The sequence below is a fragment of the Bolinopsis microptera genome, chromosome 8 (assembly GCF_026151205.1).
Source record: "Bolinopsis microptera isolate Bmic1 chromosome 8, MBARI_Bmic_1.0, whole genome shotgun sequence".
Taxonomy (NCBI): domain Eukaryota; kingdom Metazoa; phylum Ctenophora; class Tentaculata; order Lobata; family Bolinopsidae; genus Bolinopsis; species Bolinopsis microptera.
In genome coordinates, this window is record NC_087079.1 from 3,954,665 (window position 1) to 3,970,497 (window position 15,833).

Here is a 15,833-nt window from a genome sequence, read left to right on the forward strand (position 1 = left end):
GCGTAACCATATGTAGTAGAGGATAACCACATGTGTCTCATGACAGCTCAACCAAATCAGCTTCCAGTATTTATTAATTCAAAACTGTGAATCCAGATTTATAAGACGGCTAAAGCTGGAAAGTAGGAAAGTGGCCAATTAGTACTATTCTCAATATCTTGTTCACTTGAGTCCTTTTTGGTCTACTGGCCCTGAGGTAGTGAGTTCGAATCCCGATTAGGATATCAAAAACTGTAGGCAGATGTGGACGTCACTCACAAAGCTTCCATTAGAGCGGCATAAACCACGAGTGCATATATGGCATTGTGCCTGGGGTTGTGTACCGATATTCTGCAGTGAACTGCTGTGCAGACACGGGCTGTGGCCATATGGAAAAGAAAAGGAGATCCAGTTCCTCCTCACAAGGCTTGCTAGGATGCTCCATTCTTTACATCTTGATATGTGGTTTAAAAGCCAGTTCCGTTTCAGGCGGACTATGTTTATTACAAGCATGTAGAAGAGCAGTTATGCAAAGCTGCTGTGTGTTGTTAATATGATACTTAATAAACTTGTGTTAATATACAATATTTTATAATTGATAAGGTCGGCATAGAAACAAACGGTTTACTCAACACTCGCCACTTCTATTTCATAATAATACGTATTATAAAGATAACTTCAATCTTCCTTATAGCATATTATGGATATTCATCTTATGGACCTCATAAAGAGGGGAAAACTGTAATGAACCATGTAATTAATTCTCCGCGTGGTAGGTACATGTAATATTTCTTTGAGTCGCTAGACTTTCCATCTTAAAAGTTGCTGTTTTTCTAAATGCAGATAAACGCGTCAAGAAAACGCGGGATATTGCTATGGCGTAAAATTGTTTCGTTTGAATAAATAGTATCGACCTCAACTAAAGCTAATTAGTGTTCAATTTTGCGAGCTGGTGAGTTCCTAGCCAGTAGCCAGGATTTTCAAAATTACGGAGTTTGTTTTTCCTAATCAACTTATTGAATAATAGGGTAATAAGGGTAAGCAATTCAGTTCAACACCATGAGGTTTATGCAGTGTCCTACACTACTACTTACCTAAGATGAGGTTTTGGGCAGGGTGCCAACATACTACTTACCTAAGATGAGGTTTTGGCCAGGGTGCCAGAATTACTATACTTACCTAAGAAGAGGTTTTGACGGGTGCCAACACTATACTTAGACCTAAAACTGAGGTTTTGACAGGGTGCCCAACACTACTACTTACCTAAGATGAGGTTTTGGCAGGGTGCCAGAAATACTACTTCCCGAGATTGAGTTTGGGCAGGGTGCCAAACACTGTCACTGTCACTTGTACACTGTCGTCACTGTCGTCCTCATGATAGAGCTGAGGTGGCCGAATACTGGTCCGGCTGTGTTACTGAACAAGACATGTAAAACACCGATTAACTGGGAAAAGCATCCAGTTTAATTGGAGTTGGATTTTATTCTATTACAATATTATGTAAATAATAATTCTCGGGGGTCTATGGTAGAGGTGGCTCGTGGGTTTACACTCTATGGAACGATATCGGATATGCCGTATGATTTATAATATGGTGTACCTTGCTATTGGTAAATGGATCTTTGATTTGATCAAACTTATGTTTTTTGATTAATTAAATGACATGACTTCATTTGGGGTCTAGTTCCTTGTAAAAGGGACTATCATTGGGTAACTTTCTTTAAACGTGATATCCTAAATTTAATGCTAACAACTAGACGTCTTCTTTTAATTAGATGATTATAAGCTACCTGTATAAGGTACAGGTATTCAAGATGTCAGTAAATAATAATATTATCAAACTTACAAACCGACCTCATCATCGATCATAGGTTGTCCGTGTCATTCGCTTCCCTCTTTCGTCGGAGGGGGCATGAATTTTTTTTAAGCTTAAGATCTCTTTAAACTTTACTGGGTTTCTTTTTCGTGCGCTCCTCGCTTCTGAGTTCCAGGTCCTCTGAAAACAGCCTCATTTGAATTCGCTGATGTAAAACTAGAAGGCGTTTATGAGAAGAAGCATATGAGCACTGTTCACACTTGAATGGTCTTTCATTACTGTGAACTTTCTGATGTACGACTAGATTTCCTTTTATAGAAGAAGCATATGAGCATTCTGTACACTTGTAGGGTTTCTCCCCTGTGTGAATTCGCTGATGTCTATCTAGACTACCTTTATGAGTAAAAGCAAGCAAGCATTCCTTACACTTGTATGGTTTCTCACCAGTGTGAATTCGTTGATGTAAGTCTAGAGTGCCTTTCTGAGTAGAAGCATATGAGCAATGTTCACACTTGAATGGTCTTTCACCAGTGTGAATTTTCTGATGTTGGACTAGACCACTTTTTTGAGCACAAGCATATGAGCATTCCTTGCACTTGTGGGGCTTCTCACCAGTGTGAATTCGCTTATGTAAAACTAGATGATGTTTATAAGAACAAGCATATGAGCACTGTTCACACTCGAAAGGTTTTTCTTTAGTATGAACTCTCTGATGTTTCAGAAGATGTTTCAGAAGATGTTTCTGAAGAAGAGGTTCGGAGGAGGAAGAGAAGGAACAAACATTACATTCAAATGGTTTACCTTCATATGGGTTTTTTTTTGAATTGTTCTCTTTCTCTAAAATTCCAGAATAACTCATTTGCTTATTAGCTTTATTGTCGTTTTCTCGAGATCCGGTCTTGTCTTCAGCTGGACCACCCATTACAGATCCGGTCTCGTCTTTAGCTGGACCATTTATTACAGATCCGGTCACGCCTTCAGCTGGACCATCCATTACAGATCCGATTTCGTCTTCAGCCGGACCATCCATTACAGATACGGTCTCGTCTTCAGCAGGACCATCCATTACAGATCCGGTCTCGTCTTCAGCAGGACCATCGATTACAGATCCGGTCTTGCCTTCAGCCGGAGCATCCATTACAGATACGGTCTCGTCTTCAGCTGGACCATCCACTACAGATCCGGTCTCGTCTTCAGCAGGACCATTCATTACAGATCCGGTCTCGTCTTCAGCTGGACCATCGATTACAGATCCAGTCTCGTCTTCAGCTGGACCACACATTACAGATCCGGTCTCGTCTTCAGCAGGACCATTCATTACAGATCCGGTCTCGTCTTCAGCTGGACCATCGATTAAAGATCTGGTCTTGTCTTCAGCTGGACCATCCATTACAGATCCGGTCTCGTCTGTCGTTTGATCTGAAATGCATATGTTTCTTGAAATTTGGAAACAATTCATACATAAACTTAAAAACTATATTACATTTACAGTTATTTGTCAATAAATGTCTAAAGGTTTAAAGGTCTAAACTGATAATAACACGTTTTACTTTTAATTCAACGATCGCAAAATTGTTAACTCATTTACCCAATTTTTATTTTAAAAGGAGGCCTAGCCGATAGTATACATATCTCACCTGTTATCAGCTTTATATATTTTCTAGACACGTTGCAGGAAACATCATCAAACTGTAGTTCAAAGATCCCCCTCTGAAATAAGTGTAAATAATTTGCACTATCTTATTATGAATATTGTCATTAAAAATTGATTAGGTTTCAAGCCAGTTGCCTGGACAACAAGTGGGATAAAATGGTCTCACACTGCTTTAAACCAAAAGTACTTAATATTATTATTATTGTGCATACCTTAACGCGGCGTAGGATGGTTGCTTGGTACTCTATCTTATCCCGAAAAGGATTAGCAGTCACCTGCTGCCCAACTGTCAAACCCAAATCCTGCGGAGTGAAAATCTATTCACTAGAACTATAATGTATAAAACAAGGTATACTACTAGAGAGCGTCATGTTTAAGAAAAACGTGCAAAATAATTTTGTGCAAGAAAATGTGCACAATAATTTTGGGGGTCCATGTCGTTATTATTTTTAGGTACAAACTAATTAATAACTCTCTAGATGGTCTAGATATTGCAACATTTACCTACTAAGCCTCTAAAATAATTCAACTGTCATATTTTATGAAACCTTATTAAAAAATTATAGCGCTAGCAATTATAAACAAACCTTCTCATCAGTATCACAGCCATGATTTCTTCCTATTTTATCACGGTCAGCCATGGACTTAAGCTTCAAAATAATAAAGTCAGTATTATATTATATGAGCTGTATAACCATGAAATTACAAGTCATTTACATCATAAGACAGTGGAGGGAAATGTGGCAGGAAAGCAGGCTTGATATCACATGCCCCAATGAGAGTACTGCAGACAATATAGCTCACACAACGAACATGAAATGTCTAACTGCATGTTTTGCTCTAGAAGTTCATACATTTATAGAGATTTTACCGGCGTATCCTCTAAAATCACCTAATTTGTTCAATTTTAGGGAGGGGCGCTAACAAGGGGATGGATTTTCGGCGGGGCGCCAACAGGCAATGCTACGCCTCTAGCCACAAGCAGTGCATGTTTTCAGTACATCTGATTTAAAAGGCATAGTTTACAGAACACAATTTCCACACAGTAATCGTGTGTCTTAACAACAGGTGGTAACAATTAGTGTTCAATGTCTGTCGAGACTCTAAAATAAATCTCTCAAAATTGGGGTGAACAAGATTTGCAAGCATAAGCATCATATCAATAATCTAACAAAAGATAATAGTGAGACTAAACTGATGTTCTTTTTAAAAGATTCTTCTCTTTATGAATTCGTTGGTGTTTTTTAAGATTTGATTAAGAAGGGCTGGCGTATTCACAGTCGTTGCATTTGAAGGGTTTCTCCCTTGTATGAATTCGCTGATGTTGGACTAGACTACCTTTTTGAGTGAAAGCAGATGAGCATTCTTTGCACTTGTAGGGTTTCTCACCTGTGTGAATTTGCTGATGCAAGTGTAGTTTTTGTTTTTGAGAAAATGCATATGAGCACTGTTCACATTTGAATGGTTTTTCATTAGTGTGTATTCTCTGATGGTTCACTAAATTACCTTTTCGAGAACTAGCATATGAGCACTGTTCACACTTGTAGGGTTTCTCCCCTGTGTGAATTCTCTGATGGTTAACTAAACTACCTTTTCGAGAACTAGTATAGGAGCACTCCTTGCATTTGTAGGGTTTCACACCTGTGTGAATTTGCTGATGTTGCACTAGATTATATTTTCGTGAATAAGCAGATGAGCACTGTTCACATTTGAATGGTTTTTCTTTAGTGTGAACTTTCTGATGTTTCAGAAAAAGAGGTTCGTTGGAGCAAGAAAAGGAACAAACATCACATTTAAAAGGTTCACTTCTATGCAGGGTATTCTTTGAATTGTCCTCTTTTTCTGATATTCCAGAAGAACTCAATAGCTCATTAGAATTTATCCTTTTACTAGCCACATCCTCATGATGTTCTTTAATATGTTTAATAAAGAACTCATCGTAAAGGAAATGAGCTTCACATGTGGGACAAATTAAACCATGTGACTTCCCGTTGACTTCCTGTAGCTCAGTCTTTATCTCCTTCTTGATAACATGGTCCAGAATCTCAGTCTTGACTTCAACTTTAACAGTTTGTGATCTTGTTTCCCGATTTGACATAGAAATCTTTCCTGCAAACAGATTCAAGAAGTTAGAATTACATCAAATACTAGTATTTAAAAGAGTAAAAACTTTACTTATCCTGCTGGTCACAATAAAGCGTTGAATCATATTCCTTTGGATGGTTTCACAATACAGTTCAAACAATCTATTAAGCTATTTTGAAGGCCAGGGAAGCAGGGAAACCCCCTGCAGAACAAACTCGTGGTTTTAAACACTAAATCTAAAAATGTATAATAGTATTAAAAACTCATCTTCAGATTACAAAATAATATCTTCATTAAATTATGAAACATACAAGCATTAACAAAAACTTTAAAAAGTAACGCCCCGTTGTTTAATATTTAACCATTACTAGCAGTTAATCTGAGACCGGGGGGGGGGGGGGGGGGGCTCGGGGGGGGGGGGGGGGGGGGGGGGGATCAGGTACCAAGTGCCGGACTTCACGTTGGTGGGTGGGTCATTTTTTCTCCCAAAAACACAGTTAGTACATGGTACTAACTGGTGGGTCTACTGCCCATTTCCCAGAAAAACAGTTAGTACAGTACATGGTACCAAGGGGTTCATTTTTTGAGTGTTCAACCCCATAAAAACCCATTTTACCTCAAATTTCAATTTTGGGGGTGGTTTTTGAGGTTTTTTGAGTTTTTTTTGGGGTTTTTTGTAATTTTTAAAATTCTTTTTGTAACTTTTTATATAATTCATTAATTCGACTACATTGAAAACAAAACCCCTACTAAATAGTGGGTATAATTTGCCCATTTCCAATGTTTAATGAGCTGCTTAAAGCAATTTATGGTTGGGTATCTTATTTTATATACCCAGACTCAGTTATTACTGTGATTTCTCAACAGTTAGTACCGCAAAAGCCGGCAAAAGGGGGTGGGTGTCCTAAATATTATCCGAAAAAACAGTTAGTACCGCAAAGGAGGTGGGTGTGTCTAGTGAAAAATATCCAAAGCTACACTTAGTCGACGTGATGTCCGACACTTGGTACCCGAACCCCCCCCCCCCCCCCCCCCCCCCCGTCTTAGATCCCCCTACATAGGGCCCAAGCAGTGCATGTTATCCACACAGTGATAACGCGAACGTGGTAACAATTACTGTTCAATGTCTGTCTCGGAGACTCTTAAACAAATATTTCAAATTTAGGGTGGACTATACAGGGGGCCAAGGGCCAAAAGTCAGTGACAGTATTCAAACATTGGGACTTACACTTCCACCGTGTTTTACATTTTATAGATGTTGCTTTGCAGTCTGCAGACCACATACTGTACCTACTTGTTCGAGGATTCCGTCACAAAAATTTTAAAATTCGATTTTTGGGGGCCACACCCAATCAACATTGAATTGCTTAAACTCGTCTTTGTGAACATGTTAGAGACTCCGTTGTAACATATTGCAATAGGTCATTTAATCTGGAATATAATCTGAAAAGATGGTTTCTAAACGGATTCGAAATGACGAAGTTATCAAGCAATTTGTTTATCTCGTTAGAAGAATTGATTGGGTATTCAATGATTACCTAATTACGACACCGTAATTGGGCTCTCTACAAGATTCCCATAATGCGGATCTAGCCTCAACCCAATCACCTAATCACACCTAATGAAAAAACTCGTTATGCTTCACATCTCGATCATCTGAGAAGTTAGAAAGCTAGAACTATCATTTTGTCAGAACAAACGTAATTCAAATGGCCAAACAATTTAATAAAACTTGGCTCGATCCCACTATGGTCCAAACTATCAAATGAATGTGAAAATTAACCTTTATTTCTTCATATGAAACAAATGAACGCGAATATTTTTTGAGTTGACAAATTCCTCGAACCAGTGGTGGTAGTAAGGCATACCAAAAAGAATTATTTCAATTGGGCACTCAGTAACTGAGCTATTAAGGCCAACGTATGGGTACTGACTTTTGCCCCCCCCCCCCTCCTGTATTTACAAGCAAGAGCATCAATAATCTAACAAAAGTTAATCGTGAGACTACACTGATCTTCTTTTTTTAACGTTTCTTCTCAGTATGAATTCGTTGATGGGATTCTTCCTAAAAATGCTGAATTCGCTGATGTTGGAGTAAATTATATTTCCGAGAACAAGCATATGAGCATTCCTCGCACTTGTAGGGTTTCTCTCCGGTGTGAATTCGTTGATGATGTATAAGATTTGATTTAGAAGAACTTGTGTATTTACAATCGCTGCATTTGTAGGGATTGTCCCCTGTGTGAATTCGCTGATGTTGGATTAGATTAGATTTTCGAGAACAAGCATATGAGCATCCCTCGCACTTGTAGGGTTTCTCACCAGTGTGAATTCGTTGATGTATGATAAGATCATGTTTCTTAATACAACCATATGAGCATTCCTTGCACTTGAAGGGTTTCTCACCTGTGTGAATTTTCTGATGTTTAACTAGACTACCTTTTTCAGTGAAAGCAAATGAGCATTCCTCGCACTTGTATGGTTTCTCACCAGTGTGAATTCTCTGATGTTTAACTAGACTACCTTTTTGAGTGAAAGCAAATGAGCATTCCTCGCACTTGTAGGGTTTCTCACCAGTGTGAATTCGTTGATGTAAGTCTAGAGTGCCTTTCTGAGAAGAAGCATATGAGCAATGTTCACACTTGAATGGTCTTTCACCAGTGTGAACTCTCTGATGTTCGACTAGACTACTTTTTTGAGCACAAGCATATGAGCATTCCTTGCACTTGTGGGGCTTCTCACCGGTGTGAATTCGCTGATGTAGAACTAGATGATGGTTATAAGAACAAGCATATGAGCACTGTTCACACTCGAAAGGTTTTTCTTTAGTATGAACTCTCTGATATTTCAGAAGATGTTTCAGAAGATGTTTCAGAAGAAGAGGTTCGGAGGAGGAAGAAAAGGAACAAACATTACATTCAAATGGTTTACGTTCATAGGGGTTTTTTTTTGAATTGTTCTCTTTCTCTAAAATTCCAGAATAACTCATTTGCTTATTAGCTTTATTGTCGTTTTTTCGAGATCCGGTCTTGTCTTCAGCTGGACCACCCAATACAGATCCGGTCTTGTCTTCAGCTGGACCACCCATTACAGACCCGGTCTTGTCTTCAGCTGGACCACCCATTACTGATCCGGTCTTGTCTTCAGCTGGACCACCCATTACAGATCCGGTCTTGTCTTCAGCTGGACCACCCATTACAGATACGGTCTCGTCTTCAGCTGGACAATCCATTACAGATCCGGTCTCGTCTTCAACAGGACCATTCATTACAGATCCGGTCTCGTCTTCAGCTGGACCATCGATTACAGATCCAGTCTCGTCTTCAGCTGGACCACACATTACAGATCCGGTCTTGTCTTCAGCTGGACCAACCATTAAAGATCCGGTCTTGTCTTCAGCTGGACCATCCATTACAGATCCGGTATCGTCTGCCGTTTGATCTGAAATGCATATGTTTCTTGAAATTTGGAAACAATTCTGAATACATAAACTTAAAAACTATATTACATTTACAGTTATTTGTCAATAAAGGTCTAAACTGATAATAACACGTTTTACTTTTAATTCATTGATCGCAAAATTGTTAACTCATAATTTACCCAATATTTATTTTAAAAGGAGGCCTAGCCGATAGTATAAATATGTCACCTGTTATCAGCTTTATATATTTTCTAGACACGTTGCAGCAAACATCATCGAACTGTAGTTCAAAGATCCCCCTCTGAAATAAGTGTAAATAATTAGCACTATCTTATTATGAATATTGTCATTAAAAATTGGTTAGGTTTCAAGCCAGTCGCCTGGACAACAAGTGGAATAAAATGGTCTCACAAAAAGTCTCACAAAAAGTACTTAATATTATTATTATTGTGCATACCTTAACGCGGCGTAGGATGGTTGCTTGGTACTCTATCTTATCCCGAAAAGGATTAGCAGTCACCTGCTGCCCAACTGTCAAACCCAAATCCTGCGGAGTGAAAATCTATTCACTAGAACTATAATGTATAAAACAAGGTATACTACTAGAGAGCGTCATGTTTAAGAAAAACGTGCAAAATAATTTTGTTCAAGAAAATGTGCACAATAATTTTGGGGGTCCATCAGTCCATGTTGTTATTATTTTTAGGTACAAACTAATTAATAACTCTCTAGATGGTCTAGATATCGCAACATTTACCTACTAAGCCTCTAAAATAATTCAACTGTCATATTTTACCAAACTTTATTATAAAATTATAGCGCTAGCAATGATAAACAAACCTTCTCATCAGTATCACAGCTATGATTTCTCCCCATTTTGTCACAGTCAGCCATGGACTTAAGCTTCAAAATAACAAAGTCAGTATTATATTATATGAGCTGTATGACCAGGAAATTACAAGTCATTTACATCATAAGACAGTCGAGGCAAATGTGGCAGGAAAGCAGGCTTGAGATCACATGCCCCAATGAGAGTACTGCAGACAATAGCTCACACAACGAGCATGAAATGTCTATTACTACGATCACGAGGACGTGCTGATTTAAACAATAATTTAATGGAAATACTTTAAGCATATTACCAATGGAAAGTCTCACCATGTTCTAGAGTCTACATCATCCATTTAAACAACAAAAGGATGCTATATATCACAGAATGACTGTGAAGGCACATAATATGTTTGTTTAAAAAATGATGTTGCTGAATTTTGCTTTGAAACTGTACTTACTCGTATGTGTGGAATTGAACTTAGATTCATGATAATATGTAAAAATTAAAATTTTGACATACAATGTTTGGTAATATGAGCAGCGATATGTTCAATAAATCTCCCGATTTGACATGGAAATCTTTCCTGTGATCAGATTCAAGAAGTTAGAATTACATTAAATACAAGTAATTAATAATAATAATAATAAAATTTGGTAGCTTAAACACAAACTCTAAGCCCAGTGGATAAACCACAAAACTTATGCTCTATTGTGTGAAACAAAGATACTAGATCAAGATAACTATCAAGGAGTGTATGCATAGGACATAAAAAGTTTTGGAACGAAGATGACATGCTTATGAAGCGAGCTAACAGTCTAATTGCTAATAAGTTCAAAAAGATCATGACATTAGGTTGCATCCTAAACAGTTTAAGCAAATAACATAAAGTTATAATGTCAATTAATCGCTCATGCCATAACTTTTCTTAAACAGGTGAGTTTTTAATAATGTTTTGAACAGATCAACATCAGAACAAGTCTTAATTTCAATTGGTAGTTGGTTCCAGATTTTCGGAGCAACAGTCTGAAACGCTCTTGGGTGCGATCTTGTAGATCCGACAGGTAGGTGTAAGGAGGAAGTTCTTCTGCTACTCGAACTAACAAATGTTACTAGATCACACAGATATGCAGGAGCAACACCATTGACTGCTTTGAAAATCAGTAAACATAACTTAAACTCAATCCTTTCCTTCACCTTGAGCCAATGAAGGGATTTGAGCTTCTCCTCGACTGAGTCTCTCTTCTTTAATCCAAAAACCAGACGGCATGCTCGGTTCTGAATGTTCTGCAGCTGCGTAATTGAGGCTTGACTACAACCATAGTAAAGCGCATTGCAGTAGTCTAGCGATGAGATTACAATTGCTTGAGTCAGTGTTCCCATCTGTTTGGTTGTGAGGAATGTTTTCATCTTAGCAAGGTCTCTTAGTTTCAGAAAACACGATGTTTTAAGTTGCTTGATTTGCTCACCAAAGTTTAGTTGAGAGTCGAGACGAAATCCGAGGTTCTTTGCAACAGGTGACAGCCTGACACACGTCTCAGAGTTAACAAACACGCCCCCTATAGACAGCTGCTGGAGAACAAGCGGTGTCCCAAAAACAAGAATCTCAGTTTTTCCTGCATTGAGCTGTAGATAATGTTTTTTCATCCAGTCATTAATTTCTTGGAAACATTTGGGAACATCGTTGATAAGGACGGTGGGCTCCTCGTTTGGCTTGAAACTTTTATACAGCTGATGATCGTCGGCGTAACCCTGGATGGAGAAGTTCAAATCATGTGCTGCTGAGTACAAAGAGCGAATGTAGATGTTGAACAGGACCGGACCCAGCACAGAGCCCTGTGGGACTCCAAACTTAATCACTATCTCATAAGATTCCTCATTTCCAACTTTAATCGTTTGACATCTACCTGTGAGGAAGCTGCTGAACCATTTCCAAGCTGTCCCTGTTATTCCCAACTCATTTCTGAGGATGTTCAGTAGTTTGCAGTGGTCAACTGTATCAAAATTATACGAGTATTTAAAACAGTAACAACTTTTCTTATCACATTAAAGACTTAAATCATATACCTTTGGATGGTTTCATAATCCAAAAATCTTTTATTAAGCTATTTCGAAGGGGGCAGGGAAACACTCTGCAGGACAAAATCACGGTTCTAAAGACTAAATCTAAAAATCGATAATTTGTATAAATTCATCTCAAGATTACAAAATAATATCTTTACTTTGCAATAAATTATGAAACATAAAAGCATTAATAAAAACTTTAAAAAGTAACGCCACATTGTCTAATATAACCATTACCGGCTGTTAATGTTACCGGCTGTAAATGTTACGTCCCCCTGCATAGGGCCCAAGCAGTGTATGTTCCTGCAGTACATCTGAATTAAAAGGCATAGTTTACAGAACACAATTTCCACACAATAATCGTGTGTCTTAACAATTACAGGTGGTAACAATTACTGTTCAATGTCTGTCGAGACTCTAGAATAAATCTCTCAAAATTGGGGTGAACAAGATTTGCAAGCAAGAGCATCAATAATCTAAAAAACAATAGTGAGACTACACTTAAAACTGATCTTCTTTTCTAACGTTTCTTCTCATTATGAATTCGTTGGTGTTTTATAAGATTTGATTTAGAAGGGCTGTCGTATTCAAGTCACTGCGTTTGTAAGGCTTCACACCTGTGTGAATTCAATGATGTTGGACTAGATTACCTTTTTGAGAACTAGCAAATGAGCACTGTTCACACTTGAAGGGTTTCTCACCTGTGTGAATTCGCTGATGTTTCACTAGATTACCTTTCAGAGAACAAGCATATGAGCACTGTTCACACTTGAATGGTCTTTCATTAGTGTGAACTTTCTGATGTTGGACTAGATTACATTTTATAGAAGAAGCATATGAGCATTCTGTACACTTGTAGGGTTTCTCACCTGTGTGAATTTTCTGATGTTTAACTAGACTACCTTTTTGAGTGAAAGCAAATGAACATTCCTCGCACTTGTAGGGTTTCTCACCGGTGTGGATTCGCTGATGTAAGACTAGATCACCTTTTCGAGAACAAGCATATGAGCAATGTTCACACTTGAAGGGTTTCTCACCTGTGTGAATTCGCTGATGTTGGACTAGATTACATTTTAGAGAAGAAGCATATGAGCATTCTTTACACTTGAAGGGTTTCTCACTGGTGTGAATTCTCTGATGTTTAACTAGACTACCTTTTTGAGTGAAAGCAAATGAGCATACATCACACTTGTAGGGTTTCTCACCGGTGTGAATTCGTTGATGTAAGACTAGATTACATTTTTGAGAACTAGCATATGAGCATTCTTTACACTTGTAGGGTTTCTCTCCTGTGTGAATTTTCTGATGTTTAACTAGACTACCTTTTTGAGTGAAAGCAAATGAGCATTCCTCGCACTTGTAGGGTTTCTCACCTGTGTGGATTCGCTGATGTAAGACTAGATCACCTTTTCGAGAACAGGCATATGAGCAATGTTCACACTTGTAGGGTTTCTCACCGGTGTGAATTCGTTGATGATGAATAAGATTTGATTTAGAAGAGCTTGTGTATTTACAATCGCTGCATTTGTAGGGATTGTACCCTGTGTGAATTCGCTGATGTCGGATTAGATTACATTTTCGAGAATAAGCAGATGAGCACTGTTCACATTTGAATGGCTTTTCATTAGTATGAACTCTCTAATGTTTCAGAAGATGAGATTCGTAGGAGCAAGAAAAGGAACAAACATCACATTTAAAAGGTTCACTTCTATGCAGGGTATTCTTTGAATTGTTCTCTTTTTCTGATATTCCAGAAGAACTCAATAGCTTATTAGAATTCATCTTTTCACCAGCCATATCCTCGTGGTGTTCTTTAATATGCTCCATAAAGAACTCATCGTAAAGGAAATGAGCTTTACATGTGGGACAAATAAAACCATGAGACTTCCCGTTGACTTCCTGTAGCTCAGTCTTTATCTCCTTTTTGATAACATGGTCCAGAATCTCAGTCTTCACTTCATCTTTTACAGATTGTGATCTTGTGTCCCGATTTGACATGGAAATATTTCCTGTGAACAGATTCAAAAAGTTAGAATTACACCAAATACTAGTATTAAAAGAGTAAACTTACTTATCAAAATAAAGAGTTGAATCATATTCCTTTGGATGGAATATGCTTCATATGATTCTGACTATTCTTTACATTATATCCCACAGTCATATATGGGCAATTTCATGAAACATGAACAAGGAGGGAAAAAAATAAATTTCAGTTATGGCACTAGCTTTGATTGGAGTCTGAAAGAGAAGATTATAAACTGTTAGACACAAAAAACCGCTTATAAATATCTCACTTCGTTTCTGTGTTATCGCGTTTTCAAAATACCCATAAATTGTCATGTTTTACAGGCTAAAACTACTCTATAATAAAAGCTGTTTACTAAAAAGAGATTGTTGTAATATTCATTAATTCTTGATCTGTAAAGGTGCATACCACTTCACTGAAGCTGTATGCAAAATTTGGGACTCAAAATTTAAGCAGATTCGGAGCAATGCTATTCTACTTTCTCCTGTTTTTAGTGTAAATTACTATACATAAAAAACAAAAAAGTTTTCTGCTGGCCACATTTCATGTTATTTCTTGCTGAAATCTTGCTAAAACAAGCTAACTCTGATGTCAAGACATAATGTACTTGTTTATTTAGATCCATAGATATCAGATCATGTCAATACCAGCGTCAAGTAAGTTACATGTCAAGTAATTTACGTGTCAAGTAATTTACACATATGCTTTTTATTCAGAAATAGTAGTAAAACACAACAAGTAACGATTGTCAAACAGAATAAAAGTTATTTAAAAGTGATAATAGATTGGTTCTGGTCAGAATTTCATTAAAGAAATCTATAAAAATGGTTTAAAATGGTTAAAAATTGACTTTTCGAAAATATAATATAAATAATACTTTACTTTACAGAAAATCCAGTGGCCTGCTTGAACACAAATTTTTGAGCTGGGAAACATTCGTACATTTACGCCCACCTACCTACTCTGTATAACTGGGCTAACTGTGGACCCAATCAGTGGATCAATCAACCAATTAAGGGGGCCGGGGGGTCTTCATCAAAATTCCCTCGAAATTGACTTTTTAGTTGTTTCTGATAGAAGGGAGTGATATCTATCAGATGCTTTTGGTCCCATGGAAAAATATTATTCCTAGCCGAAATTATTGTCGGTCAAAGATCAGCACTTATGTGTAATTGTATTGCGCGAGCGATTTTCAATCATGCGTCCTGAAAATCGAGTCTAAAAATCTATTTTCTCCTACATGTTTTGAGCAATCACCCTGAAACTTTCAGGATATGTTCTAGAGATAATTTAAAAGAGATGAGCCAAACAGAATTTTGAGATAGGCCTTTAAACATATTTCATTCGATTTTGAAAATCTTCAACCTCGTTTTTTGACGATTTTTTGAGGTCCAAGATTTTCAAAAATTGAAAATCGCTCGCACAATACAATTACACATAAGCGCTGACATTTGACCGATAATAATTTCGTCTAGGAACAATATTTTTCCATGGGACCAAAAGCATCTGATAGATATCACTCCCCTCTATTAGAAACAACTATAAAGTCAATTTCGAGAAAATTTTGATGAAGGCCCCCCCGGCCCCCTTAATTGGCTAATGATAAACTGATATATCATTATTAATCATATATTACATAGTTCATACACTTAGCAAACGAATTAAAGACAAAGGGGCAGCTTTAAACAGTTAAAATCAAAGGATTGTGTAACAGTGTAAACTACTTGACACAAAAGAGTAACTTACTTTACAAGGAAAAAAGGCTTCTACAGAACACAGCTATTAACCATTTACCAAAACAAACCCTTTCCAGTACAGGCAAGACATTTGCCAGTGTGCATGAAAAATATTTAAATGTTTATTCTCACACCTGGGCACGAAATGAGATTTCAATACACGTTGGTCAGGAATGTCAATTTGTGCCCTGTAATTTACTTTACATTTTCAAACGTGCCTCAC

At 37.5% G+C, this 15,833-nt stretch overlaps 1 protein-coding gene across 1 annotated transcript; it reads right to left on the reverse strand.

Annotated features, from left to right (window-relative positions):
- Window positions 1–1,919: 1,919 nt before the first annotated feature.
- On the reverse strand, window positions 1,920–13,846 carry LOC134819897 (uncharacterized). The gene is made up of 11 exons (XM_063830051.1): window positions 13,639–13,846; window positions 12,491–13,389; window positions 10,982–11,620; window positions 9,796–9,858; window positions 9,413–9,502; window positions 9,184–9,256; window positions 7,603–8,975; window positions 4,037–4,099; window positions 3,662–3,751; window positions 3,433–3,505; window positions 1,920–3,214 (listed from the first exon to the last, which is right to left on the reverse strand). The coding sequence occupies exons 1-11, from the start codon at window positions 13,844–13,846 to the stop codon at window positions 1,920–1,922; spliced, it is 4,866 nt and encodes a 1,621-aa protein (XP_063686121.1).
- Between the last annotated feature and the right edge of the window lie 1,987 nt (window positions 13,847–15,833).